The sequence below is a fragment of the Pinus tabuliformis genome, chromosome X (assembly GCF_031772625.1).
Source record: "Pinus tabuliformis cultivar Carrire ecotype Pingquan chromosome X, CPIR1, whole genome shotgun sequence".
Taxonomy (NCBI): domain Eukaryota; kingdom Viridiplantae; phylum Streptophyta; class Pinopsida; order Pinales; family Pinaceae; genus Pinus; species Pinus tabuliformis.
This window is the reverse complement of record NC_142308.1, coordinates 1,723,721,503-1,723,748,630: the sequence shown is the minus strand read 5'-3', so window position 1 is coordinate 1,723,748,630 and position 27,128 is coordinate 1,723,721,503. Positions and strand designations below refer to the sequence as shown.

The window sequence follows — 27,128 nt, the reverse complement described above, 5'->3', positions numbered from 1 at the left end:
CAGGAGAGTTCAGATTTGTCTTCTAGGTTGGAGGACGAATTTGCTTACTTATTAGGATCAACTTCACAGATTGTCTGGTATATAGACAGTGGAGCATCGACTCACATGACAGGAGTTAGAGAATATTTCTCTAGCTACAAGGTAGAGCAGATGGACTTCCATATTACTATGGGAAACAGGACGAAATGTACTCCAGTGGGGAGAGGTACCATAGATTTTCAGAGGGAGTCAGGAGAAAGCACCAACGCTATAGATGTATTGCATGTGCCAGGATTGGGTATGAACCTGATTTCAGTATCCTAGTTACAGGATAAGGGGTACGATATTCACTTCGTAGGGAAGAAAGTGTATGTCAAAAACCCAAGCTAGAAGAAGGTAAGACAGATTGGAGTTCGAAGTAACAGATTGTACCAACTACAACGTGACTCTGCAATGGCAGTAATAAGCAATGACAGTAGCAGTGGGAAGGAGTTGAATGAGTTGTCGCATTGGGTGTATAATTGTGTGTGATCCTTGTCATTTATGACAAGTTGTGTATCTCCCCCTATCATGATTGACAGAGTATATCCCAGTATGCCTCCTGCCCAAAAGCAAGGCTTGTTGGGATTGTTCCTCCCCATCTGGCCAATGGGTTGAAATGACTTGATATGGTTGTGATCCTTGCATAGAAAGTGGTATCTCTCTCAAGTTATTAGGATGCAGGTGTTCTACCACTTGACTCTTGAGGGTCAACGTGGGAAGATTAGCAGACATTGGGATGGATGTGATCACTACCTTCTATAGCAAGTTGTATCTCGCCTGCTGATTAGACAACATGATGGATGTGATCCTTTATTTGTAGATGAATCTCGCCCATTGTCATTAGATGATAGGATGGATGTGATCCTCACCTTCTATAGCAAGTTTTATCTCCCCTGTTGATAGACAATAGGATAGATGTGTTCCTTGCTTGGTAAGTTGTATCTCGCCTATTGTCACTGGAGAGAGGGTAGTAGCTTGAGCTCCCGTATGATGTCAAATTATTCTTCTTTTAGGTCAGAGAGTGTTCAACAAAGATGTGCAGGGATGAGTAGAGACAATATTTGATTTGATGATGATGATACATTTGAAATGGGACATATGATGTAGTCAGAAATTTCTCCCTAGCTGAGAGGGAGTGTTAATTTGGCACCTTAGGGATAAATTCCCTCCATTGGACAGTCTTTCTCATCCAAAGAAGCCCCAAATTATCCTTGGAAGAATTTAATTTGGTTAAGGAAAAATGTATTTTTAAAGTGAAAACCCATAATGTCACAAAAGTCCAAGTTGGCCTGGAAGACAAATTAGCCCTCCTCCATCGCATATAAATACAAGTCAAGGTGCATCACTTTGGATCATCACATCAAGCATCTCTCTCTTCTCTCTATTAGTTCGTACATTTGAAATTTTGGAGGGTTCTTTTCCCACGTGCGAAGGAGGAGTCTCTCTTTTCCAGTGATCGAGTTTTACTTCTATTTGGGAGACTTTGACCATTTTGACCAACATTGTCTTGGCACCTTTTGACTTGGTTTGACCACATTTGGATCTATTTGAGGAGGCTGCATTTATTGGCACAAAAACCGAGGATTTTTGGGCACATTGACTTGCATTGAACACAAGACTTTGACCGACATTGACCGCAGACCAGCTGAAGCTTTGATTGGAGATTCTCTCTTTTGACAGAGTGTTTTGGGACTATTTTGGGTTGACTTTTGACCTGCATTAGATGCTGAATACTTTGACTGTTGACCGAGCTCTTGGAGGGTAGTTTGATTGTTGACTTGTGGACTGGTTAGGGCACATTTGACTGTTGTTGACTTTGATAGAATTGCAGACTTTGACCAGATTTGACTATTGGCTGATCATTTGAATGTTGGTTGGTTGACTTTGTGATAGTCAAAGGATTGACTTTGACTCTTGGTTGATGAATTTGGAACATTGTACTCTCTAATGGACATGTTATGACAATCTAATAAGAAGAATTTGAAAGGGTGTTCCCCGTTGTGGGGTTTTTCCTTAGTCTTTGACCAATCCTAGTGTCTCTTGTTATTGCTCTTGATTGTCTTCTATTGTGCATTGCATTTATTGTTCTACCTACAATTGCTATTTATTACTGAAGATTGAATTGATTGCTAATTGAAGTTAAGAATTGGGCTAAAGTGATTGTAATAACATAGGATAGTGGAAAATTAACATGTAAAGCATGGATCAGTTCGGCTACAATATGTTCCCACAAATCTGCAGGTTGCAGATATTCTGACAAAAGCCTTGGGTAAGGCAAAGTTTGTCTACTTTAGGGATAAGTTGAGTGTAGTGGAAAAACCTTCCTTGCTAAGAGGGAGTGTTAGTTTTTGGTAGCTCGGACATGTCTCATAGTCTCTATTGGTGTCTAAGAGGCTAAGGAACACAGGAGGATAACTATCTCCAAGACCCAGAAAAAGTTTCTAAGGAAAATGCATTAATTAGATTAATTAGCCAGTTGTTAAATATTTTCCTAAGTTTAACTTAGGAAAATTGGTTAATTAAAGCAAATTAATTTAGATAAATCAATTTGCTCTAGTGACTTTAGAAAATTCATGAGAAGGGGTCAAGATGATCTTAGTCATTGATTGGAGTTATATTGTGGCAGTTGATTTGTTCACAAGAGATTAAGAGCAAGTCGACGGGGCTTTGGAGATCACTTAGAATTAGTGAATTGCAGTGATAGCAAGGGCACAGTGGAGGACATCAGTAGCGAGGTGTCAGCGGGGAGATCGAGGAGAGAATTTTCGGAGAAATTCTTCACGAGATTCCAGTCATTCCAAGAAGGGAAAGGAGGTCGAAGTTTCTGTAGTGAGGTCGTACTAACTAGTGTGAATTAGCCAATGCACATAGCTGGGCAGTAGTTCAATTTCTAGTTGTCGGAGACAGGTGCTAGAGGAGTTGCGAGTTGCTCAGACGAATCGCAGGAGGCAAAGATCATTGCTGGAACGAATTTATGGAAGCAGTGCGAGTTCCAGGAGAGGCTCTATGCATTTCCAGATTTGCTAGTGCATGTTGTAGGTAGGGAGTGCGAATTGCATAGAGTAGGCCATGGGGATTTGCAGAATGAAAACTTGTTTTTCCAATTTGATTTTTCTAGTAAGATTGAAGAAAAATATTTGTTGGAGTTTTGCCAGTGAGAAGCAAGCAAATTGTAATTCTTAATTTTGTTGAAGATTAATAATATAAACCCTCATCTGCAGAACTGGTTTTCCCCACATTGGAGTTTTTCTAGGGACAATTTGTCCAAAAATATTGTTGTTCATTATCTTGTGTGTGCATTATTTCTCAGTTCGGTATTATTTGTGAAAATTGTAGGAGTGATTTATTCGTTATTTTGTCGTAATTAATTTTTGAAGACAAATAATCTGCAATAGATAGAAGAATAATTTCCAGTTGCAGCAATCAAGGAAATTTCACATCTCATAGCACAACTCTTAGCATGGATCCCATAGAGCAAATGTACATCACAACTTTATGAGAACTTGAGTATTAAGGGAGTTTTAGTGGATGGTTGATGTTCATAGTCCAACCCCCTTGGTGCTTGTCTAGAGTCTTTAGATAGCATCAGTTAAATTCACATGGGTCACTTAATGATTGGTGGTGAAATGGTTTCTCCCTCCATCAGTTAACTTCACATGGGTCACTTCTCAAGGATTTGTGGTGACATGGGTTCTCCTCTCTCCACCCTTACTCGTATATGCATCTATGATGTTGATATCTAGCAAGGGTTTTTTTGACCACTATGTGTCAACGACCCATAGCAGTACACCCCCTTTTTTCACAAAAGGGATAGCGCTTGATCAATGTGTCTGTGTCATTCGACTATCATCATCAAACTGATCATGTTATATTGTAAACCCAGTCTGCATGTGTAAATTGTAAATAATCTCAGCAGATCTGTGTCATGTATGTAATTGCCTAGGCAAATCTAATTTTTTGGTGATGATCTACATTCCGGAAGGTTTTTTGTCTTACCGATCAATGATCGGCAGAGTTTTCCTTTAGCCTTAACCCAAAGCTGGAATGGATTTTGTCATTAGAATCTTAGGGGAGTCCTAGTTTGTTAGATCGAGTCTATGTAAAAGTGATTTGGGAATAATCCTAACTATTTGGTTAGGTTATTTTATTACAAATTGCTTGATCTGCTAGATTATGTTTGTCGCAAAACTAGGTAGTCTATGAGGGTCTATATCAAATGGGGTTTCCCCTTTGAGATGTAAAAATGTAAAAATCATGATGTAAAATGTCTTGAGGGTTAGAAAAGTAATTTATCCCCTCATAAGTCTTAGGTCCTAAGTAAATTTAAATTTTCCAAAGGCTAAATTCGAGGGTCCTTTAAAAAATTTAATTTTAGAAGGTCCAGGGATTAAGGTTAATTGATTATTTTGCTAAATTTTATGCCTTTGGTACCTAGGGTTAAGTCAAAGTCAGAATTTTGAGGAAATTAATTCAAAAATTAAATTTTTGAATTAATTAAAATACATTTAATTGATAATTTCGAATTTCCTTAATAATTTAAAATTTAGACAGAGGAGATTAAAAGAAATTTTGATCTTCATCAACGGTCGAGATCACTTTGACAAGGATCATTCGAACTAGCCGTTGGAAAATTGTCTTTAAATAGGAGGTCAGTTTTCAGTTGAGATCATTGGATCTTTGAGTCGTGTGCTAAGTGAAAGCTCTCTTGTAATCGTTTTTCATGTGCAATAAAGAAAGACTTTGGGGTTAATTTCTGCTGGTGTTACTCTTCATGGAAATGTTGTAAGATGTTTTATTTTCATGCATAGATTTCTTTTTAGCCATTGATGATAGCTTTATGAAGAGTGATTTAAGCACAGGTATCTTGTTTGATCACTGGGGTTTGAATGGTAGTTTAAATTCTGAATATAATGGCAGGTATCTCCATTAAATCTGAATTTTATTGTCGTTTTCTCTCTCTATGTTAATGGTTGAATTGAGTTGTGCAGGGAATTTTTTGATTTTGAGATCATCGGCGTTCGGGGAAGTTTTCAGTTGGACCAACCAACTCCCGATCAACATTTTTTGAAGGGCCCAGCTTGATTGAATCCCGAGCTTATCATTAGAAATTCCATTGTTGATGCATGAAGGGTTTTCTCTGAAGTACCTCACTTTAAATTTAAAATTAAAAAAAAATATGTGTGGCATAATGATAAATCTGGCTACTTAGAGCCTTCAGTTTGTAATTACTGTAATTATTTAGCTGGGTTTTTTGGGGTTTTTAATTTTATCATTGTATATATTGTTTTTGGGTGCTTTGTTTTGGTCATCGCAGGTTGCAGATCTGAAGGTGAAGTTCAATCTTGAAGCCAGATCTAGGCCCTGGAGGGTAGGATCTGGCCTCAGAAATCGGCTCTTGCAAGGGTATTTATTTCAGATCTGGAAAATTTTTGTGGGGTTTTCATCAGGCAAATCTAAAGCAAAATGATATAAATTTTTTTTAGGTTTTCTGGAGAATTTTGTCATCTGTCTGCTGCTGCCTAGGGTTTCATTTTCATAGAAAAATTTCGAAATTTTTTAGGGCTTGCAGCTTTTTGCTGCTGCCATACATCTGTGCTTTCTCTTCACGTGGGCTCATTCTCTGCGTTTCTTTTTTTCCTACGCTCCTCAAACCCTCTCCTCAGCAATTTGCCAAACCACGCAGCCCATCGCCATCTCCACGCATTCCCTCTCACCTGCACGTAATAACAAAACATAGACCATCCCACGCTGCCTGTGTAACTCATTCACCCGCTGCCATACCCTCTGCGCTGTGTTACTCCCTTGCCGTCGTCTCGCTGCTTCCAAACGCAGTTTTGTTGCTCCATTACGGCTCTCACTGTCGCAGCTCCCATCTCCTTCTCGCAGCTCCATCCACCTGCTACTTTCGTGGTTCCCTCCCGCAATATCTAAGCTTTCCAAACCCTCAAGTCTCCTACACTATCCTCGTATCGCTCAGCCTTCCTCAAGCTTAGCCATTGCCGTCCAGTTTCCTGCATATGTTAGCATCCAACCTTTCGATTTTTTTTAATGTATATATTTTATTTAGGTTAGTTCTTAAGTAGCGTTAGTTTTCTCATTTTTCGTTTTATTTTTGCAATGGTTTTTATCTTTTAGTTTACATTACTTCTTTTACTTAAGTTAGGTTTCATTAAAATTTAATCTAATTTTGTTTTTGTTTTGTTTTGTTTTTTGTTTTTTTTTTTATATTTGGTTTCAATATTATATATATATATATATATATATATATATATATATATATATATATATATATATATATATATGTAGATATTATAAAATTTCAAAACTCCAAAAACATTTAATTTTTTTAGCGAATTGGATATGTTTGGTCATTTTTAAAATTGAAAATCTTTTGTTGATCATTTCCTGCATTTAGTCTTGCGTAGCGTATTGAAGAATTCACCTAAGGAATTGTTAAATTTGAAATTCATTTTGGTGTCTTTTTGGTGCTAAGGAAAGATCTAACAACAAATTTTTGTGGTGTTTGTCATTTTACTATAGTTAAATGTGCTTAAATTTTTATATCTAGAGATTAACTATTTGAAGGTGGTGAAATTTTCTTGGATTTGGTTCTTTAAGCATACATCTTTTAGTTTTGGGATCTGAACTGGTTAGCATTTAAATTTTGTGGTTATTTAAAGCATTTGCATCTCTTGAAATTTAATTGCTAAGACTTTGTGCTTCTATAGAAAATCTCTCGTTATTGCTTGAATTATATAATGCTCGTTACATATCAGATATTTTGCAAATTTTTCAAGCAATCGTTAATTATTTCATACTCAACAACAACTAATTGATTACCTTGGATCATTGACTCTATAAGGCACTGGTTGTAATCATTTAAATTTAATCAAATTCTAAGTCTTGCTAAGCCTTAATCAAGTATTCGATTGCTTCGCTGTCTCCCGAACCCGCTGTTTCACAGCTGGTTCTTTTTTATCCCATAGGGTCTATCCCCCTTAGCTTGCTATAGGGAGACGATTTAAACGGAGAGATCGGGGATCAGGGTGACAGCCCCCAGTCTGAGGGTTGTCGCTGTGCCTAGACACTCTTTGCGACAAGAAGTTTCACTGTTATATATAGTCCCTACTCCTTTTCTCTTTCTTTCCTTTGACACTACTTGAGTATTCTCTTTCATGCATTTCTGATGTATTCATCAGTTTAGCTTACTTTATGCTTCGGGGTAGCCTTGGGTAGTCCTGTGAGGTCTTATTGATGATTATACTTATTTTCTTTGGTGCCATTGACCTACCCTTTTGGTCCTTCGTTGGACATTAATATACTCATCATATCTAAGAAGTTTGTCAAGATTTTGGATTTCAATTGTGAAGAAATTTCATTTTCTTCATTTTCAGGGTTGAATGAGGCTGCTTTTTAATGCAAAGTTGCAAACATTGTCAGAGTCGTATTACCAACTATAAGTATACAAAGCTCTTATAGTAAAATCTAAAACAGCAAAAGCACACTAAAAACTTGGTTACATGGGCCTTTAGTACCATGACATTGAGGATAGTAGCTTCTAATAGGTGAGATATGTTTGTACTAAAAATAGAAGCTATTTAAGTACATAAAAGGACTGCATTTTGAGTATATTATGTTATTTATGTAGAGCTACATGTTTCTCCCCTAGTCAATTTTTTGCTAAAAATTCATCCAACTTTAAAAGTTTACATTAGATCCATTTGGCACCTCTATTTGTACTTTGATTAACTCCTGTCCATAATAGGTGTTCCTTTATTTGTATTCCGGGAAAGCAACTATTTTTGCTCAGAACTATCGTTTGTGATGATGCCTTTCCCATGTATTTCATTTCCTTGTAGTTAGTTGCATGGAAAATCAGTAATAAACATGCTATTACTGAAATAAGAGACGTACTGAAAATTATCTATGACTTTCAGATTTATGGGGGCAGTAGTTGTTATTGCAGCCAATGCTGGTGGAGCCTGGACACCCATTGGAGATGTGACTACTACTATGTTGTGGATACATGGACAAATCTCTACTTCACAAACAATGCAGGTATTATTTCCTCTTCTGTTTTGATTTCCAAAAGTTGTAGTAGGTATATTCATCTATCAACTTCTTCACATTTATAAACCCAACTTGATGATTATTTTTGGCATGAATTAGTGTTGCACTGTTCATCATGACAGATCCACTCCTGGTGTGTGGGACTCACACATTGCATTTCTTGCTTAATGGGTGTTGCAACTCAAATTCCCACTTAAAGGTAAAAGTCCTAATCCTTCTGGGAGAGCCAAGGAGCAACTAGCAGGCAAACCACCCACTGTCACCTTAGTGGTCTTGCCTCTCGCTTTAAGGCTAAAAGGGGCTTCCTGACCTAAGGAAGCTTTTCCTATAAGTCAAACTAGCTAGGTTGAGTAGAAGATAGGGCAAGTTCCTCTAGCTAAGCTTGACTTAAGGCAACTGGGTAAGAAAAAGGTTATTGTGGTGTGCATGCCAAGTTACCAATACGATTAGATTCTAAAGATATTCAATTTAGATTAGTGACAACATCCAGTGTAATGCTTGGAAACTGAAAGTGTATCTTGCTCAAAGAATAGTTACAGTGCTCATACAACCAAATATCATATCATAAGCCACATATTATGCTTGCACTCCATTCATTCATCCATTGAACACGTCAAATAATCATGTGTAAATGAACAATTTAAAGAAGAGTTATCTCATGCTTATTTATTTTATATGTCAATAATGCTGTCATAAATCAGAGATAAAATGAACCATTCAGCAGTGGGTGAGATATATTGGATGCAGTGTATATTGAAGCAGATTTTGGCCACTAGTCATTGAATTATGTCAGGATCAGAAATGCATACAAATATTCTCAAACACTTGACCCCAAGACCCCAAATCATGCATCATGTTACCAACAATAATGTTTTGAACATTACACAAGGACCTGTCCCCCACTAAAAAACCCACATACCTGCTGTTCCTGCATTTTGAAGACTTATGGACCCTTAGGAAACGTCCCCAAATTGTTGGGGACTTCATTGGGGACTCAGGGACTTGTTGGCCATCCCCGAGACGTTTCAGGAAGATGTCAGGGATGTTCTAGGAAATTTCTGGAATTTTCTGGGCAGATTTCAAGAATATTTTGAGCGTATATCTTAAGTTTTGACAATCATGGACATTGATGATTGGACAATAGAATATTTTTTCCCTTCCATTAATTTGTATTGCATTGAATCTAAATCTGTTGTACAAGTTGCAACTCAAAACATGGGTTTTGTATGATGGGTTTCGATTTGGGTTTCTGGTGATTTAAATATTGTATTTTCAGCAACATTATAACAAGCAAAGTCTCCATGTTAAGAAAAAAAGGAAATGCAACATTCCAAAGGGCTGATCCTTATGGTTATTGGTCTCGTTCTTCTCGTTTTTTAAAGTCATCTCAGTTTTTACATATTGTACATGGGTTTCTACGAATCATCCAAGTCCAATGCTTCCACTATCCCAACTTCAAGCATTGTGGAAACAAATCAAACAGTAGTGACTTGGATTGGGTACTAAATGTTGTAATAAATTCCTATTCAACAACTTTCTCAATCTGAAATATGAATCTATTCTATTTACAAAATCAAAGTGTTTTATAGTGGTTTTTAATGCATCTGTTAAAATATCCACATCTTTTGAGAAGGAAATGCCTTTTATGTTTTAACATAATCATCATTAACGAGAAATATGAGAAAGAAAAGCTGATTTAGAGACAGTTCTCTGTCTCATATACCCTCCATGGACCTTATTGCAAATTGCAAACAATTACACTTAAGTTTTCTAAAGCTACACTGCATTTTGCTCATATCTAGTGACCAATAATGAAATGTCACTCGACACTTTTTAAAGTTGTTCAAACTTTTGTAGATTTGTCCAATGTGAGTGCTGTGCATAATAATATATAGTATAGCTTCATATGCTTACAAGCTTGAAGCAACTACAAATGTTTATGGTAAATTCTAAATTTTTAATATTTATTATTATTAGTAGTATTAGTATTATTATTATTGCCATTCCCAACCTGTCCTCCCCTGAAAAATTTGGGGGTGTGCTCTAGCTGTTTTGGGGAGGTGTCACCCTTCCCCCACTGTTCCCCTATCCCAAAAACTAGTGCAACACATGTTTAGAATGGTTATGTGTATTAAGTATCAAGGCAACCTCTCAAATTACTTTCTGTAATATTTCTAAATTCTAATCAGTCTTCAAGCTATTAACTGTGTTATTTCAAATTTCTTCAACCCAATGTTTCCAAAAATATTAAAAATTTCTTCAAACAATTAGCATGCAAAATTTGGAATTTACTTCTCAGTAAACAACATAGAACTTTTGTCAAACAGTTTTAGAAACAAACTTGAAAGACAACTTTAGTCAATTTCTCGAGGCAAAATCTGATCTTTATTTCATAGCCAAAATTCAGAATTTACAATGCCAATGGAGTGTAACACCTGGAATGTGCTCCATACTGTTAAGAAGACAGACTCGATGATTTGAAAATGTTCTTGGATACACAGGGAACAACTCGGCCTCCTGGAGGTTTGATACCATTCCTCACATTACAAGTTGTTACAACATTAACCCTCCGCTTAGAAATGAAATCGGCCTAATATATATAGTAAATGGCTCAATTCTGTGATGAAGACAATTCTATTCAATAACCCACTCGGCCTCTGGAAGATCTGAGTGCTGGAGTCATATAAATTTGACCTCCTTTGAAGAATCATTCGAACCTCCTTAATGGCAACCTCTGGACACCAATCAATGAGAAATTGAATTCCTCTTGGGGCATTGGAATTCTGAAGATGATCAACTCGGCCCTTGGAAGATGGGTGAACTGGAGACCAAGCTTGAAACAATTCAGCCCTCCTTGGGTACTGTTGCCGTTCAAACTAGCAGGGGTCCTAGAAGGGGATCTTTGAAAGGTTACTACTAGGCTAAGGGCAAAAAATGGAGCAATAGCCCACTGTCACCTCGGCTAAGGCTCCCTGCTCTTTATGGACTTTCACCGATGGGAGGAGATCCGTTATGATGAGGATCACTGAATGGATAGACCAATGGTAGGGTGAGGGGTGATCCTAGAAGCTTATTCACAAGAGAGGCTCAAATATGTGGCTTGCTTTCTTTGGAGGCAAGGTTTAAAGCTCTCAAGGAAGGGCTTAAGGGGAATTTCAAGGTTTAGGTTTAAGGTATGTATCTTATAATAGAGGTTTCTATGGAATTCTTGTGAAAGCTTGATTCACAGTGATCCTTAAAGAATTACCTTTAATAGTGTATGGGACCGCACAGGACCAAGTGGACTTGGGGGGTACGTCAAGGGGGTAGGGTTTAGCAACCAATGATATTCTTGACCTATTCGAGAGGGGGAAAGGGACCAGAGAAATAATTTTTAATGCAAGACAATGTGAGGGTCTCAATATGGCTTCTAGCCTAAGGAAACCAAGGGCAAGATTCGATCTCGAGGCTAGGGCTTGAGATATCTCAAAATCCCACTGTCAGAATTTCTTCAAAATTGGAGGGCACCTAGGAGACACACTAGCGCAATAATGGCTAAGAGATCAAACCTTTTTGGTGCTGTTGCCGGGGATATAAAACGTGTGTTTTGTTCTCCATACGACATATTGACATAACATTATTGGCGACTCCGTTGGAAGAATGAAGCCCTAGTTCTTCATTGAACTTTAAGCTCGATGCTTGTAGGGTGAAGCAGGCATTTTTCTAGGCATTTTTAAATTCACCCTGGCGACTCCTACCCATTTTTGATGTATATCTCAAATAGGTTATCTTTCTTTGATAAATTTCCCGCTTTGGACATTGCTAGTATCCTTGGGCACCCTAATCATGTCACAGGAAGTATGGTACGTGGGGTGCCTGTGTTTGATGGTGATCCACTCTCCACAATTGACCATGTAGAAATGCACATGCTTCAAGGGAGGAGGTTGTTCACCGAGATGTCTGTATGTTGTTGTTCATGGGATCTTTTGGTGGTCGTAACTCATGGCTGCATGATCATGAACCTAAGAGCATCTCATCTATTGAGGAGTTCGTTGATGGCTTTCTTAGACATTTTCAAGTATGCCCCACATTAAGCATCCAAGAGGAAGCCTTCATTGACCATCATCAAGACATTGAGAATCTAAGTAATGAGCAGGAAGACGAGTCCTCCTCGGGTCCACATGACGAAAAGGATGATTTTGAGAACACATGTGATGGGAAGGATGAAGTTGAGACCAACCTTACCTTTCTTGAGGATATTACTCCTGATGACTCTCCTTTTGAGAACCTTAGGAAGGTGATCCCATTTGCCCATTGGAAGATGACATTAGAGATTACTTCCATAGTGAAAAGGAGAAATGGGAAATTGTTGGTCCTCAATTTGATTGTGCTCCCATTTACGACACCGACAAGGAGGATGAGGCTGAAATTGGTCCTCCCTTTCTCTTGGGTATTATTTATGATGACATATCCATTGATGCCCTTGGGAAGGAGAAACTTTATTTTCCCTTGCATAACGAGGGGCAGTTGGAAGTGATCAATTTTCCTGTTAAGAGAGGCCCAATCTTTGATACTAAAGGAAATCGGTAAGGCTCCCACCTCTCCTAACTATGATTCTATATTCAAATCCCCTGAGCCTTATGATTTTGGGGAAGAAAAACGTGTTGATACAAAACTCCTGCCCCCTCTTTGCATCCCTCTCTTGTTCATCATTTTGAAAGTGATTCCCGCACCTGTTCTCATATGATCTCAAGTGAAATTGTTCCCTTTCCCCTTCTGAGTATAGTATCAAGGAAGAGCCCCTCATTGAATATTCATTATCTCCTTCGGCACCCCCTCAAGATCATGATCAATCTATAATTCCCGCTTTCCAGTGTGATCATCATGGGCAACCTATTTGTGCTTCTCCATCTCATCACTCTTCTTTCCCTAATAATCATAACCCTTTAGAGACCATGAAATATGACATACATAATAAGGACCATAATAATATGCCCGAGGTTGCCATCCATCAAAAGTTTATGAGCCTAATCATTGACATCTCTATATTTTGGTTAGAAGAGAGGATCTGATGGACTAGATTGTGAAAATTTGCTACAATAATTGATTTATTTCTCCTACTTATTTATGATAAGTTATTTACCAATACTTCAGTAAATACCAAAATAAATTCAGTTGCAGACTTCACAAACTAGAACTAAAAATTAAATGGCAAGAGAAACATCAGCATATGAACAATCACATTGACACACTTGTTTTTGGACAATCGTCCCTGGAAAAACCCAATGTGGGAAAACCGGTGCAATAGATCTGAGGATTCTTATTATTGGCAGTAAATATTTGAATACAATCTAGGATGCTCATCTAGCAATCCTTTATAGAGAAAATACTGGCGGAAAATCTGAGTGAGTTTTACCTCACTTCACCCAACAGAATTCCCGCTGATTCGGCACAAGACTGGCTAACCCCGACTATTTATGCGTTGACCTTGCGTCAGCCTTTCAGGCTCTGCGTTAGCCCTGTGTCATCTTCTCTGCCCTCTGCGTCAGCTATCTTGGCAGTTCTCGGCAGCTTCGGCAGTTCCCGACAGTTTTGGATTCTGTGTGACAGACAACTTTTATGCTCTGTGCTGGCCCTTTTGGCTCTGTGTCAAGATTGCGTGGGCCTAGACTGGCCCAACGTCAGCTCTCTCGGCTATTGCGCTACCTCTCTGCAAGCTCTCTCCGCCTGTTTGTTCTGTATTTTCCGGAAAGTCCTCCCAAATTCTCTCTGCCCCTCAGCTGCAAGATCTCCCCAATCAATTTTCCTCTTGAGAACTTCTCACCTCAGAAAATAGATTTCCTTAATCTCTCTTATGTATTTTCAAATGAACCCAAGCCTCCATTTTATACTTTTCCTGTTGAGTCTTGAGCGGCCAAGATTAAGTCTCTAATCAACGTCTAAGATTAAAACATGACTTGATCCGCCTTCTAGATCATTCTCACACATATTTTGATTAATACCCATTAAGATTTTAATTTCCATAAGTTTAGACTTAGGAACTCCATTAAAAATATTAATTATTTTAATAAAATACAATCTAGGTGGAATTTCACCAAATGGTTTCTGCGTTCTTTAGAACTCATGTGCCTTAGCCTCTCCACGAATTTTCAAGGCTAGAGCACTTCCGATGCTACCAAAAACTAACACTCCCTCTTAGCGAGGAAAGTGCTCTAGCAACAATGTCCACCTTCATCCTGCTTTGTTTTTGAAGAACCTCCTTTCTGCACTACTGCTACCACCAACCCTTTGTTACTGCTGCTACTATACTGCTGCCCATGACACTACCACTGCCACTGCTGCATCTGTACTACAACTCCCTCTCAAACGCTGCATCATTCTATTGAAAGGGATTTTCCAACATACCCATCTGTTCCCAAAATTGAACAAACTTGGCTCTTCCTAGAGCCTTAGTGAGTATGTCTGCCACCTGATTTCCTATGGGAGTGTACTCCAACTGTACCGCTCCACGCTGAACACAGTCTCTGATAAAGTGACACTGAATATTGATGTGTTTGGAGCGATCATGAAATATTGGATTTTCCGAGAGCTTGATACAACTTTGATTATCACAGAAGAAGATCCTTGTCGCTTCCATCCTTCTCTTGAATAGATTTACAAGAAGTTTCCTGAACCATATAGCTTCACATGTTGCTTTGTTGGTTGCCATATACTCAACTTCAGCAGAGCTCAGAGCTACAAACTTCTGCATCTTTCTGCACCAGGAGGTCATCCCAGATCCAATACCGAAGCAATACCCAGTGGTACTTTTCTTGTCTACTGAACTTCCTGCCCAATTTGCATTAGTGAATCCACTCAATTTGATATCATTTCCCTTGGTGTACCTTAATCCAAAATTTACTGTTCCACGCACATACTTGAGAATGTGCTTTTCTGTTGCCCAGTGCGCCCTTTTTGGTTCCACCATGAACTGACTAAGGGTGTTGATAATATAACACAAGTTTGGCCTGATGTTGACCATATACATAAGTGACCCAATGAGTTGTCTGTATAAGATGGGGTCCACTTCCTTGTCTCCCGAAGCATCTATTTTCTTCCAATTGGTAATCATACGCGTAGCCATAGGTCGACAATCCTGCATTCTAAATCTTTTCAGAATTTCTGATGCATATCTTCCTTGGCCAAGGAAGATCTCACCATCCTGCTGCCAAACTTCCAATCCCAAAAAATAGTGCATTAGCCCCAAATCCTTCATATCAAACTCAACTTCCAGGTTCTTTTTACAATCCTCTATGAGTCTGGATGATTCTGTCAAAAATAGATCATACACATACAATACTAGAATCAACAACACCTTCTACCAGCAGATAATAAAGATTGGGATCGACATCGCTCTTGATGAATTCCAACTGTTGTAAGTAGATGTCAATTCGACCATACCAAGCTCTGGGTGCTTGTTTTAGCCCGTACAAGGCTTTCTTCAACCTGCACACATGAGTTCTCTTTTCATATGTTTCGAAACCTTCTAGCAGTTCGATATATACCTCTTCTTCTATCACCCCATTCAAGAACGCTGTCTTGACATCCATTTGGTGAATCTCACATCCCATTTGTGTTGCAAGGGATATAATGGATCCGATATAGGTATATCGAGCTACTGGGGCAAAGGTTTCCTTATAGTCTATTCCTTCCTTTTGCGCATATCCTTTTGCGACAAACCTAGCCTTGTACTTATCTACGCTGCCATCTGCAGCATACTTGATCTTGTAGATCCATCTTGAACCTACAACCGATCTGTTCTCTGGTCTTGGTATAATTTCCTAGACATCATTTGTCATGATAGAACTGTACTCTTCTACCATGGCATCCACCCATACCTAAACTAGAGGGTTCTTCGACCTGAATTACCAATGCTTGGTACCTGTCAGGTTGTCTACGTTGCATATTCTCGGCTGTACGAGCTCCAACGAATTCCTTTGTGTCCCTCAGAGTCTGTCGTACTTCTTGGCTAGTTCTTCCGTTGGTGGTGGGAGGTTCCATCTATTCCTCTTCTTGTACCTGCTGTGACACTCCTGGTTCCTCTTCTCTTGAGGAGATGCTAGTACTGGTTACCATGCTTGAACCATATGCTTTTCTTCCTGCTAGATCTGATCCCTGTTGCTGGACCAGAGGAGCATCCTCATCCTGTTCTTCAAATGACATCTCACGATATTTCCTGAAGGTTCCATCTTCCATGAACTTCGCATCCCGCCTTACTACAATCTTTCTACTGCTTGGAATGTAGATCCAATACACCTTTGAAATCTCATTGTAACCTACTTGATACCCAACTTCGACAGTCTGTTCTAACTTGCTTCGCTTCTCTTTTGGAATATGGAAATAAGCTACACTTTTGAATATCCTGAGGTGACTTACCTCTGGTTTCTTTTTCGTGAAAACTTCCTTTGGTGTCTTCTTTCATAAAGCCATGTGAGGGGTCCTATTCTGAATGTGTGCAACCCTGCTGCATGCTTCTGCCCATAAAAACTTGGGTAGATTCTGATCATATAACATCACCTTTTCTGCTCCAACAATATTTCTGTTCTTCCTTTTCCTACTGGGGTGCACTTCGCACTGTTACCCATTGTGATTTGAAAGTTCATCTATTCCTCTTGATAGCTAGAGAAATATTCTCGTTCTCCAGTCATATGAGCTGAAGCCCCGCTATCAATGTACCAGTCCTCGGCTGATGCAGAACTTGATAGGCAAGCAAACTCCTCTTCCAGCGTGGAAGCTAATTCAGAAATATTCTGATCCCTACTGTTCTCCATGCCCTTTTTCTTTGCTTCCATCTTGCCTGAACCTTGCTCCGATACCATGTGAAAATTTGCTGCAATAATTGATTTATTTCTCCTACTTATTTATGATAAGTTATTTACCAATACTTTAGTAAATACCAAAATAAATTCAGTTTCAGACTTCACAAACTAGAACTGAAAATTAAACAGTAGGAGAAACATCAGCATATTAACAATCACATTGACACACTTGTTTTTGGAAAATCGTCCCCGGAAAAAACCCAATGTGGGAAAATCGGTGCAGCAGATCTGACTCCTAAGGATTCTTATTATTGTTAGTAAATATATGAATACAATCTAGGATGCTCATCTAGCAATCCTTTACAGAGAAAATACTGGCGGAAAATCCGAGTGAGTTTTATCTCACTTCACTCGGTAGAATTCCGGCCGATCCAGCACAAGACTGGCTAACCTCGACTATTTCTGCGCTGGCCCTGCGTCAGCCTTTCAGGCTCTACGTCACCTTCTCTGCCCTCTGCGTGAGCTCTCCTGGTTGTTCTGACAGTTCCCGGCAGTTCTAGATTCTACGTTACAAGCAACTTTTTTGCTTTACGTTGGCCCTTCTGGCTCTGCGTCAGGAGTGCGTGGGCCCCAGATTGGCCCAACGTAAGCTCAATCGGCTACTGCGCTGCCTCTCTGCAAGCTCTCTTCGCCTCTCTGTTCTGTATTTTCCGAAAAGTCCTTCTCTCAGATTCTCTCTGCCCCACAGCTACAAGATCTCCCCAACCAATTTTCCTCCTGAGAACTTTTCACCTCAGAAAATCGATTTCCCCAATCTCTTTGTGTATTTTCAAATGAACACCAAGCGTCCATTTTATATTTTACCTGTTGAGTCTTCAATGACCAAGATTAAGTCTCTAATCAACGGCTAAGATTAAAACATGACTTGATCCGCCTTCTAGATCAATCTCACCCATATTTTGATTAATTCTCATTAATGTTTTAATTTCCCTAAGTTTAGACTTTATAACTCATGTGCCTTAGCCTCTCCACCAATTTTCAAGGCTAGAGCACTTCCGATGCTACCAAAAACTAACATAGATTACATCTGTTTCTAACCTCTTCTCACGTGATCATCCATGTGTGGGCATTATATTTTCCTACCTCCCACCAACCTTATTGTTCATGTGATTATGTTCACATTCTGTTAATTTTAGGTATGTTCTATGCTTAGAGCAATTTATTTCAATTTTCGCAGTTAGCTCCATATCTTTTCCAGATTAACAATCACATCAGCATTAAAGTAAACTGCAGATAAAACATAAACATAAATCGCAGAAGACAAGACAAGACAAGAGGACACAAGATGTGGCGCTAGCCAGGGACAAACCCCAATGTGGGGAAACCCTTGATCAGTTCTTCTTATATGTTCTTCAATAGTTTAGCACAGAGAGAGAGAGAGATAGTATGTTTACAACATAAGTCAACACTTTGACTTATCTAGATAAGAGCATAGATCATCTCTAAGAAGATGATACATGAGATCAGTTGAAGACATGCTGCTTCAACTAATTCTCCAAGGTGACTCCTTCACCTATTGTTGTGTTGCATTTCATCATCATGCTGCACCTCACTGCGCTGCACCATGCTGCACCCATCATCACTATGCTGCATCTCATCACGCTTCATTAATCATGACTGTACCCATCACTATACTGCATTATGTGCCATTGCTGCACCATGTTGCCATCCTGACCTATGTGTTGGCTGCACCTTGCTTGCTTGTTGTCCCTAGCATGCTTTTTGTCCTTAGCATGCTTGTTGTTGCATGCTATTTGTCCCTTGCATGCTAGCTATAACATTGCATGCTTGGTGTATTTGCTGCTAAGTACCATACAACTGTCCCAATGTTAGTTAGTTGTCCCTTGCATGCTGCTCTCCTTCAGAGACAGATGCTTCGGCTGTTTCGGCAGTTCCCGGCAGTTCTGGCAATTCCAGCTGTTCCTGGTAGTTCCAGTTGTTCCCGGTAGTCCCGGTAGTTCCGGCAGTTTCAACATTTCCAACTTTTCCGGCTTTTCTGGCTCTTCTGGCAGTTTTGGATTTTCCGGCATTTCCGAATTTGCCGGCTTTTCTGGCAGTTCTGGCTTTTTCGGCAGTTTCAACAGTTCCTGCTTTTCTGGCAGTTCTGGCTTTTCCGACAGTTTTGGCTTTTCTGGAAAAGCTGGAACTGCCAGAAAAGTCGGAAATACCGGAAAAGCCAGAAAAAACAGAAATGCCGGAACTGCCGGAATAGCCGGAAAAGTCGGAACTGCTAGAAAATCCGAAAAAGCCAGAATTGTCGGAAAAGCCGGAACTAACAAAAAAGCCGGAAAAGTCGGAAATGCCGGAACTCCCGGAAAAGCCGGAATTGCCAGAAAAGCCGGAGCTACCGAGAACTGCCGAAACAGCCGGAGCATCTGTCTCCGAAGGAAGATAGCATCATGTATGAGATCATGGGCAGCATAATAAGTAGCATGATGATATGAGCATGGGTAGCATAATGATGCATGATGATATGAGCACGGGCAGCGTAATGATGAATGAGATCATGAGCATGGGCAGCTTGATGATGAATAAGACCATGGAAGATGTAGCATGATGAGCAGCGTGAAGATGAGAGCAGCTCAGTCATCAAGGTTCAACACATGTGACAGTACAGCAAGGTGTCACACAGTGATGTGCAGCAAATAGATGAGATGCAGCACTATGATAGGTGAACGAGTCACCTTAGAGAATCAGTTGAAGCAATATGTCTTCAACTGATCTCATGCCGATATCAAATGTCAAAGTGATTCACTATCTCTCTCACTTCCTCTGCTGAACTTTGAAGAACATAAAAGAAGAATTGATCAAGGGTTTCCCCACATTGGGGTTTGTCCCTGGCTAGTGCTACATCTTGTGTTCTCTTGTCTTGGTATGTCTTCTGCGATTTATATTTATGTTCTATCTGCAGTTTACTTTATGCTGATGTGATTGCTAATGTGTAAAAGAAATTGAAATAAATTGCTCTAGCATAGAACATACCTAAAATTAACACCCATTCATCATTTCTCCCACCTAGGTCCACATTCTTCCACTGGGTCCACATAGGTTAGCCTTCCCTTTCCCCTTGCCCACACGTTGGGTCAGGCCTAGAATGATGCCTTGTAGGTTGATGTAGCTGAAAATAAAAGTAAATGCATAATTGGCCATGTTCAACTGGAAAATGTACCACAAAATGCAAAAGATGGTCGAGACAAACACGTTTAGCATGTGGGCAAAAGCCAATACATGAACTCTACTCTATTATCATGGCCATTACCTTGGTTCCTATAGGCCCTATTGACCTCTACTGGTCAACTACCCATGCAGTGCACCCCGTTTTTCTTGACAGAAAGAAGCAGCACCTGATCAGCATGTCCGTGCCATCCTGCCATCATCAGCAGCTTGATCTTTTTGATTGTAAACCCAGTCTGCATGTATTAATTGTAAATAATCTTAGCAGACATGAGTCATGTATGTATTTTGCCTAGGTGGACCTAACTTTCTGATGATAATCTCCGTCCCGGAAGGTTTTTCGTCTCACCGATCCACGGATTGGCAGAGTTTTCCTTCAAACCTGACCCCAAAGCCGGGATTGATTTTGTCATTAGAACTTTAGGAGAATCCTAGTGTGTTGATCTGCTAGATTATCGTGGTGTCGCAGAGCTGGGTGATTTATGAGGGTCTGTATTAAGTGGGCTTGTCCCCTTGAGATGTAAATTGTAAAAGTCATGATGTAATGTGTCCTGAGGGTCGAGAAATGTTTTAAATCCCCTCATGAGTCCTAAGTCCTAGGTCCTAGGTGATGTTTCCGAAAGCTTAGTTCAGTGATCCATGTTAAATGAATTAAAAATTAAAAAATGAATAAAAATAATAAAATAATAAAAAATAATAAAAAATTAAAAAATGAGGCAAAAACCCTAACTAATAAAATAATAATATTTTAAGTTAATAAATCGACGGATGAGATCAAGAGATGTCTTGATCCTCATCAACGGTCGAGATCATTTCTACATGGATCACTCGAACTAGCCCTTAGGATCATTTCCTTTATATAGGGTCTTAGGGGGTCATTTCAAAGCATTCGATCTGTGAGTCAAAGACTGAAGAAGCTCTCTTGTAAATTTGTTTCTGGTTAATAAAGAAGACTTTGGGGTCCATATCTTGCTGGTGTTACTCTCTTGAAATGCTGTGAGATTGTTTTAATTTTCTGCATATGTTATTTTCAGCTGTTAATAATAGCTTTTGAGTATTGTGGGTACAGGTATCTTGCTCACTTGCTAGGGTTTGGGTGCTGTTAGGGTTTCTGAAGTAATGGCAGGTATCTCCATTACTTCCTGAGATCTAGCAGCATTCTTGCCCTCTTTACTGATGGTTGTTTCTGAGCTGTGCAGAAAAACCCTTGCTGAAGAAGATTTGGTGGGCGTTAGGGGAAGTTCTCGGCTGAACCAGCCAACTCCCACAAGCATTTTCTGCTGAGCCCAGTGGATTTGATCCTGGGTCTATCATTCGGTTTTATTTTTCTGATCTGCATGAGAGAATTTCTGAAGTTTTTCACAGTGACAAATCTGAAATTTCTTGTCTTTAAAATTTTCCTGTTCTTATTGTTGAATCTGGCTGTTAAGGGGCAGTCTGTACATTAATCAGCTGTCTAGGGTTTTATTTTTTTTAAATTTGCTTTTGATCTACGCAGATTTCATTAGGGTTTTGTCTTTGTCTACTGCAATTTTTTTTTGTGATTTTAGGATAGTTTTGAGGGGTTTTACTCCCAAGTTTTGCATATTATATGTTGGGTTTTTGTTTTTCCTCTTGCAGAAACAGGGCTTTCATTTCCAGATTAATAGATTTCAGTGGCTTCAGGGGTTCTGCGTGTCGGTGCAAAACGTTCTCCTCTCATCTGCGCAGACATTCCAATTTGACGCACGGATTTGTGCTGCCCTCGAATTGAAACAAAGCATCAGCTGCCATCTTGCCTGTCCGAGAGCTGTTCATCTCAGATCAAACGCCAGAAGGAGGGCCGATCCACAAACAGCCGAAGTTAACCCTGCAAAACGTGATTTCGAGTTCATTATGGCCGCAGATAGATAAAATCCTGAGCAGTCGTAATCCTTCTGAGTTCCGCTGAGCAGGTGAATAGTGCTGAGGACGAGTTGATCCATTCATAGCGTTTTGGTTTTCAACGGGAAGGCACATTTTTGAAACGCTGGCTCCTGTTCCGCTCCAATTGCACCTGCACACAGCAAAATCCACCATTATAAACCCGCTAACGTTCTATACGAGCCAGTCGAAATCTTATGACAGGTAATCACGCGGTAACAGGTAATCACGTTTTTGTATAACAGGTAAATCTAGCTTCCATTACGCATATTCGATGTTCTGCGTCGGTTTTTTTTGATGGCTCGTTGATTATTCCTTAGCACAGCACCGTCATCGTAAGTCTGCGGTTTCCCTTTTGCAGTCGGGTGAAAGGTCTCGTTTCCGATTCCATAGCGTAGGCATAATTTAGGTTTTCTATATATGCGTTTTGAATAGTGTTTGCGTCTTAGCGTCTTTGTTTCATTTACTTTAGGTTTTCATATTAGCATAGATTTTAGTTTAGATCTCATTTTGTTTGTTAGTTCTGGGTTACGTTGTGATGGATTAGATTTAGATTTATTTTGTTCCTTTTAAAATTATCATCTGAAAATAAAAAATGCAATTGGCCCTTTAAATGTAGATTTTAAATTTTGTTTTGTATTTTAATTAATGTCTAGTTTAGTTTTTACTTAGATTTTAATTCATTCTTTAGGTTTAAGCTAGGTTTTAGTTTATTTAGATTTTTGTGTAGTTTTATTTTTAGATTTAATTTTATATTCTAGATTTAATTTTAATTAGATTTTAAATTTTTTAGATTTTTATTTATTCTTATAATATCGAAAAAAAATAAATAAATAAATTTTGTGGGAAATTATTTTTGCCAGTCTCAGGAACTTTCACGTTATATGTTTTGTGCTGAGATGCTAAATTTTCAAGTTTGAGATACGAAATTGATATCTGGTTAATGTTCACGATTCTCATGGTGGTTTAAAAGCATTCATCTTTTAAATTTTTTAGTTGCTGGATGTCACTTTGGTCATTTTAAGAGCATCATGATTTAGCTGATGACAAATGATTGCTGGTCAAGGTTTATTTTTCCATGTCATCGAACAAATAATCGTTTTAAAGGCACTGGTCTATTAAATCTCTAAATTCATCTAGTGCTTATCATATCGTGTATCGTGTCTCCCACCCAACTGTTTGGCAGTTGGTCTTCATTATCTCGCAGGGTCTCCCCCCCTTAGCCGCGGGAGACAGGCTTAAACGGAGGGATCGGGGATCAGAGTGACAGCCCCCGGTCCGAGCGTTGTCGTGCCAATCCGCGCGACAACAGGCCCTAGATGAATTATCATTCAGGAACCCATGATTGTCCCAACCCTTGGTGGGCAATGAACCGCCTTACCTTAAAAGGGGTATCCACTGCTATACCTTACACATCATGCTCTTATCCCTTGAGCCCTGTGCAGTTAATTAAAGAAAAAAATCATAAAAGGCAAAAGACATATAAAGAAGGGTAGAAAAATCAAGGCCGGGGCACCTCACGCACCACGATTGTTCCCTCCTATACATTATATACTCAAGTGTGGGCTTCCCTTTTATTAGCTACCCTTGTACCCCAGCATGTGGCCCAATGTTGTGCCTTTCATTCCCTACTCCATTCATCTCTTTATCACATTCCACCACCCTTTGAAGGATGTACCTTGGACATACTTGCTGATTTTTGTAGCATCGGATGTACTCTTGCCTTAAGATTTTGCAAAGAGGCTAAGACACATGCATTCTCCAATACCCATAAATCGTTTGGGAAAATTCCACCTAGAGATGATTTAATTAAAATAATTAACCTTTTTAAATGGTTCCCTAAGTCCATTAAAAGGTATTAATTAAATCAAGTGTGAATCTTCTAGAAGAAGATGAGGATAAACTCCTAGTGAATCTTAGCCCTTAATTATGTTTTAATCTTGGCCGTTGGAGCTCCAACGAGAGATTATAAGGAGTTCGATGGGCACTTGGAGAACACATCGAATGAGAGATCAGAGATCGAATTTCTCAAGAGTAGCAGCGTTGAGTTGTCGGAGTGAGATCGAGTGATCTTCTTGCAGTGAGGGGCAGGGATAGTAGTCCAGAGGAGAGTTTTCCAGATCTGGAGAGTGCAAGGCAGAGAAGGCATAGCGCAGTTCAGTGAGGTAACATAGAACTTCGAGGGAGTTCGAAATCCAGTTGGGAGAGTCGAGATCTAGTGCCAAAGCCGAGGTGTGAGAGTGGAGGACCAGAAGGTCGAATTTCCAGACAGCAGGAGCTCAGTAGAAAAGGTGACGCAGAGCCCATCCAATGTGACGCAAACCTGCATAGGATTGACGCAGAAGTTGCACATAGGTAGCGTGGGGCCATCCAGCTAGCCTCTGGTCAGAGTCGGTTCTCCCGAATCAGTGTGAGATTTTTCTCACTAACTATTTGCCAGCATTTCTCTGTATCGAAGAGCCAATTTGGGCATCAAATGATTTGTACTTAGATTTACTAATACATAATAATTAAAACCCTCAGTTGCTACACCAGTTTTCCCACATTGGGTTTTTTCGGGGACATTGTCCAAAAACAATTGTGTTGATGTGTGTGTTTATTTCTCTCCAATGCAGTATTTAGTTTCCGCTGTATTTTATTTTGTGTAGGCTGCAGTGTGTGTATTTCAGTATTTGCCGTAGAAAATTGCAAGTAACTTGTTCAAGTAATTTAACAAGTTGGTGAAATATTATCAGTTTGTTGCAGTAGGAATCGGGTAATCGATTTTTCACATGGTATTAGAGCACAAAGTGTGAGCAAAAGAGCTCAGTTGCAGAAAGAAAGAGGGAGTTCGAAATTACTGCAAAGGCAGAAATTCGAAACCCCAGAGACAGTCTTTGGCCAAGAAGGTCAAAGTTTTGAGTGAGATTGATTTCTCTGAGTGAGCTGACAGAGAAATTCGATTCTCTAGATCGAAGCTTTCTAGTGGCAGAAGTGAGTAGCGTATTTTCCCTTGCAGAGTAGATTTTTAGCTGGGACGCAGTTATTTTGCAGCAGTTGCTGGCAAAATAGCCTCAGAAGGAGAGAATAACACATACTGAGGGAATTTCTTCCTCAGAGGACTTTCAACCAAAGTTCAAATTTTTTCTACTAGAGTAAGAGTAGCTGTGTGAGAGATCAAGATTGGTTGGATGGAGCCTCCAACTATGTGATCTGGAAGTTTAGGATCTCTTGCCTTCTAGATGAGCATGATCTCAAAACTTATGTCAATAGTGTGGTAGTTGTACCTGTCGATGCAGATTTTCTCAAGAAGTACAAGGTTGAGATGGCGAAGACTAAGAGGATCATTTTCGACGGGGTTCGAGATCATGTAGTATCTCATATGGCCAGCAAGGATACTGTCCGACAAATGTGGGAAGCCTTAGCTACGCTATACGAAGGATCTTCTGAGCAACGAAAGATGTACTTAGAGGAGAAGTTGAAATGCATGAGCATGCAGACGGGGGAGCGAGTGAACCCCTTGCTTACAAGGCTTTAGGATGTCCGAGACCAACTGTCTTCGGTAGGTTTAGCACCCCAACCCTCAGAGTTTGTAGCGCTGAATAGTGTTTCTGAAGATTGGCAAATTTTCATCCAGAGTATCCTGGGCAGAGAAAAATTGCCAGATTGGGAACGTGTGTGGGCTGATCTACAACAAGAGGAGATGAGGCGTGATCTAGTGAAGGCCACCATTAGTGGCAGTGGTAGCAGTGGGATGAAGCAACTGAAGGAAGAGGAGGACGTGGCCCTTGCATCAAAGGGGCACCAAGAGCAACGCAGAAGAAAGGACATTTCGAAGATCAAGTGCTTCAGGTGTGTGGAGCTGGGCCATTATAGCACTCAGTGTCCTCTCAAAAAGAAGGACAAGGAGGAGAAGTAGGATCATTAAGTTGCATCCGCAGAGATCGACAGGCTGTCCTCCAAATTGGAGGAAGAGTTTGCCATGATCACCGAGATGCCTCCAAAGGTGGGGGGGTGATATGGGGTTGTAGCCCTAGAGAGCTACAGGATGGGCAGGATTCTTGAGGAGGTCCACCTCATGAATCAGTACCTTGATACGGGAGCCCAAGACATGCAGTAGCAAGATGGATCAATGGCAGTTGGTGCAGTCAGGTGCCAGAGTGACAGATGTAGTAGCTAGTAGCAGGTCAGAGACTGAGCAGTGCAAAGCAGAGTTGGTAGCAGTGAAGTTGGCATAGTGCAGAGTCAGCAACAGCGTAGAGGCTTCAGTGACAGCGCAGATGCTAGCAATAGTTAGAACTCAGACGACAGATGCATCATACTAACGACACTTGGTTCAGTATTTTGGATGCTTTTTCGTTGTAGATGTTGCAGTTATAGCAACAACAGATGGAGAGAGGGTTGCAGTGCATATGCAGTAGTTGACAACAGTTCAACAGGGTCAACAACAATGCAGATGCAACTCATATCAGAGTTGCGCAATAGTTGGTGCGCAGTAGAGCCAGACATTAGCAGCGCAACAAGAGATGGTGCAGAGACAAAGTGATGCTTTAGTGGGTTGCAACACTAGAGCACATTCCTCGCTAAGAGGGAGTGTTGATTTCTGTAGCATCAGATGTGCTCTTGCCTTGAGATTTTGTAGAGAGGTTAAGACACATGCATTCTCCAATACCCATAAATCGTTTGGGAAAATTCCACCTAGAGATGATTTAATTAAAATAATTAACCTTTTTAAATGGCTCCCTAAGTTTAAACTTAGGAAATCTATTTAATTAAAGGGTATTAATTAATTCAGGTGTGAATCTTCTAGGAGAAGACAAGGATCAACTCCCAGTTAATCTTAGCGCTTAATTATGTTTTAATCTTGGCCGTTGGAGCTACAACGAGAGATTATAAGGAGTTCGATGGGCACATGGAGAACACATCGAATGAGATATCACAAATCGAATTTCTCAAGAGTAGCAGCGTTGAGTTGTCGGAGTGAGATCGAGTGATGTTCTTACAGTGAGGGGCAGGGATAGTTGTCCAGAGGAGAGTTTTCCAAATGCGGAGAGTGCAAGGCAGAGAAGGCATGGAGCAGTTTAGTGAGGCAGTGTAGTGCCACGCAGAGGCAGCGCAGAGCTTCAAAGGGAGTTTGAAATCCAG

At 39.9% G+C, this 27,128-nt stretch overlaps 1 protein-coding gene across 4 annotated transcripts in view; it reads left to right on the top strand.

Annotated features, from left to right (window-relative positions):
- Positions 1 to 27,128, top strand: part of LOC149146658 (sodium/proton antiporter 2-like) — a 307,652-nt gene that overhangs the window by 156,919 nt on the left and 123,605 nt on the right. For all 4 annotated transcript variants that reach the window (XM_089448111.1, XM_089448112.1, XM_089448113.1 and 1 more), the window contains one exon: positions 7,959 to 8,079. In XM_089448111.1, the coding sequence (XP_089304237.1) occupies positions 7,959 to 8,079 (121 nt within the window). The remainder of the gene's footprint in view (positions 1 to 7,958; positions 8,080 to 27,128) is intronic.